Source organism: Ceratotherium simum, chromosome 29 (genome assembly GCF_057802395.1).
Source record: "Ceratotherium simum simum isolate JZ-2026a chromosome 29, ASM5780239v1, whole genome shotgun sequence".
In the NCBI taxonomy this organism is placed as follows: domain Eukaryota; kingdom Metazoa; phylum Chordata; class Mammalia; order Perissodactyla; family Rhinocerotidae; genus Ceratotherium; species Ceratotherium simum.
The window spans coordinates 29,730,495-29,731,801 of record NC_141928.1 but is presented as its reverse complement, the minus strand read 5'-3'; the positions used below and the strand labels follow the sequence as shown (position 1 = coordinate 29,731,801).

Sequence of the window (1,307 nt, the reverse complement as noted above, 5' to 3'; positions counted from 1 at the left end):
TCCCGGGCGCCGGGGCGGAGCTGACCCCGCCGGGCCCCCCCACGACCCTGCGTCGCCCGCGCTCCGGTCGCTGCTCTCCCGCAGTCGGGAAGGCGCAAGAGGACTCTGAGGAAGAATAGTGGCTGGCTGCCCGTCTGCGCTCCCATCCGCGCCATGCTCGTCCTCCGAAGCGGCCTGGCCAGGGCTCTGGCCGCGCGGACGCTCGCGCCTCAGGTACCCGCGGCGGGGACGCGCGCAGGCCGCCTCCTGGGGGGTAGAGAGGGGGCGTCGGCGGGAGGGAGGGGCGTCTGCGGGGAGCGCGCGGCCCAGCGCGTGCGCGCACTCGGCTCGCTCGCCTAGACTACGTGTGGTGTAGCAGCCAAAGATCGCTTGCAAGTCCCAGAACCCCAAGGCGCGGGACCCCGGGATCCGGGGGAACAGAAGGGGCGTCGCTAGGGGCAAGACCCGCTGCCAGTGTCGCCTCCCGGCCGCTCGCAAGCAGCCGTGGACAGAGGGCTTTTCTGGCCGAGGTGCCACGCGGCCCAAGGACACCCCTGCAGCGCCGGGGGCCGCGTTTCTGCCGCCCAGCGCCTTTCCCCTCGCGACTTTCGGGCTGGTGCCGGCTTTGATGGGGGCTCTGCTATTGATTTGTCGTTTGACCGGCCACCGCCCCCCCAGACTGAAAGTAGAAGGAGATACAGGTCAATCAGGCGCTGGCAACACAACCGGCCTCCCCGCTTTAAAGGAAGTACACAGTTTCCGAGCATTGGAGGCCAGGGTGCGGGTGGTGGAGCATCCTGCCCAGCTGCCCACTGTCTCCTGTGGTCGGTGCCCAAGCCAGGTGGGGTCAGGAACCTCGCAGCAAATATGATGATGATAACCTCGTTTAACTTGAGATGAGAAATGTACAAAGTACATTTTGGTGATTCAGCCTTAACTGTAGGGAATTGGCCTATTCTGTGAATCTAACAGATTTTTTTTCCTTTTTATGTTTAGATTTGTACTCCTTTCTCAACAGGTTAACCTAGAGACTGACTTTCTGGTGAAGACTGAAGAAGAGCCATTCATGGCCCATTCACCCAAGATTAGCAATAGTCTTTATCCTTCTGATTCTCTCTCTCCTGGGGCAGGGCCAAGAATTATTCCTTACAATTTTGTTTTGAACTTGGACGTTATTGAATCGACCAGATGTTCCCTTATAAGTGAATTGGAAGTTATTGCTGCTGAAAAGGAGCCCTGACTTGAAGATGAGGGAGCCTGAAGCACTCATGATTCCTCCCAAGCTAGTTTTAGTTTCTGGCTTGTAACAAAAATCACTTTCCCCCCAA

General features: G+C 59.0%; 1 protein-coding gene across 4 annotated transcripts in view; it reads left to right on the top strand.

Annotated features, from left to right (window-relative positions):
- Positions 1–10: 10 nt before the first annotated feature.
- The window catches only part of LOC101404878 (protein NipSnap homolog 3A-like), a 28,131-nt gene continuing 26,834 nt past the window's right edge, over positions 11–1,307 (top strand). For 3 of the 4 annotated variants that reach the window (XR_015548969.1, XM_087419366.1, XM_087419365.1), the window contains exon 1: positions 11–213. Coding sequence is in view for 2 of the 4 variants with exons in the window: in XM_087419366.1 (XP_087275492.1) it covers positions 154–213 (60 nt within the window). In the remaining 2 variants the exon portion in view is untranslated. The remainder of the gene's footprint in view (positions 214–1,307) is intronic. The other variant, XM_087419367.1, reaches the window with a different exon arrangement.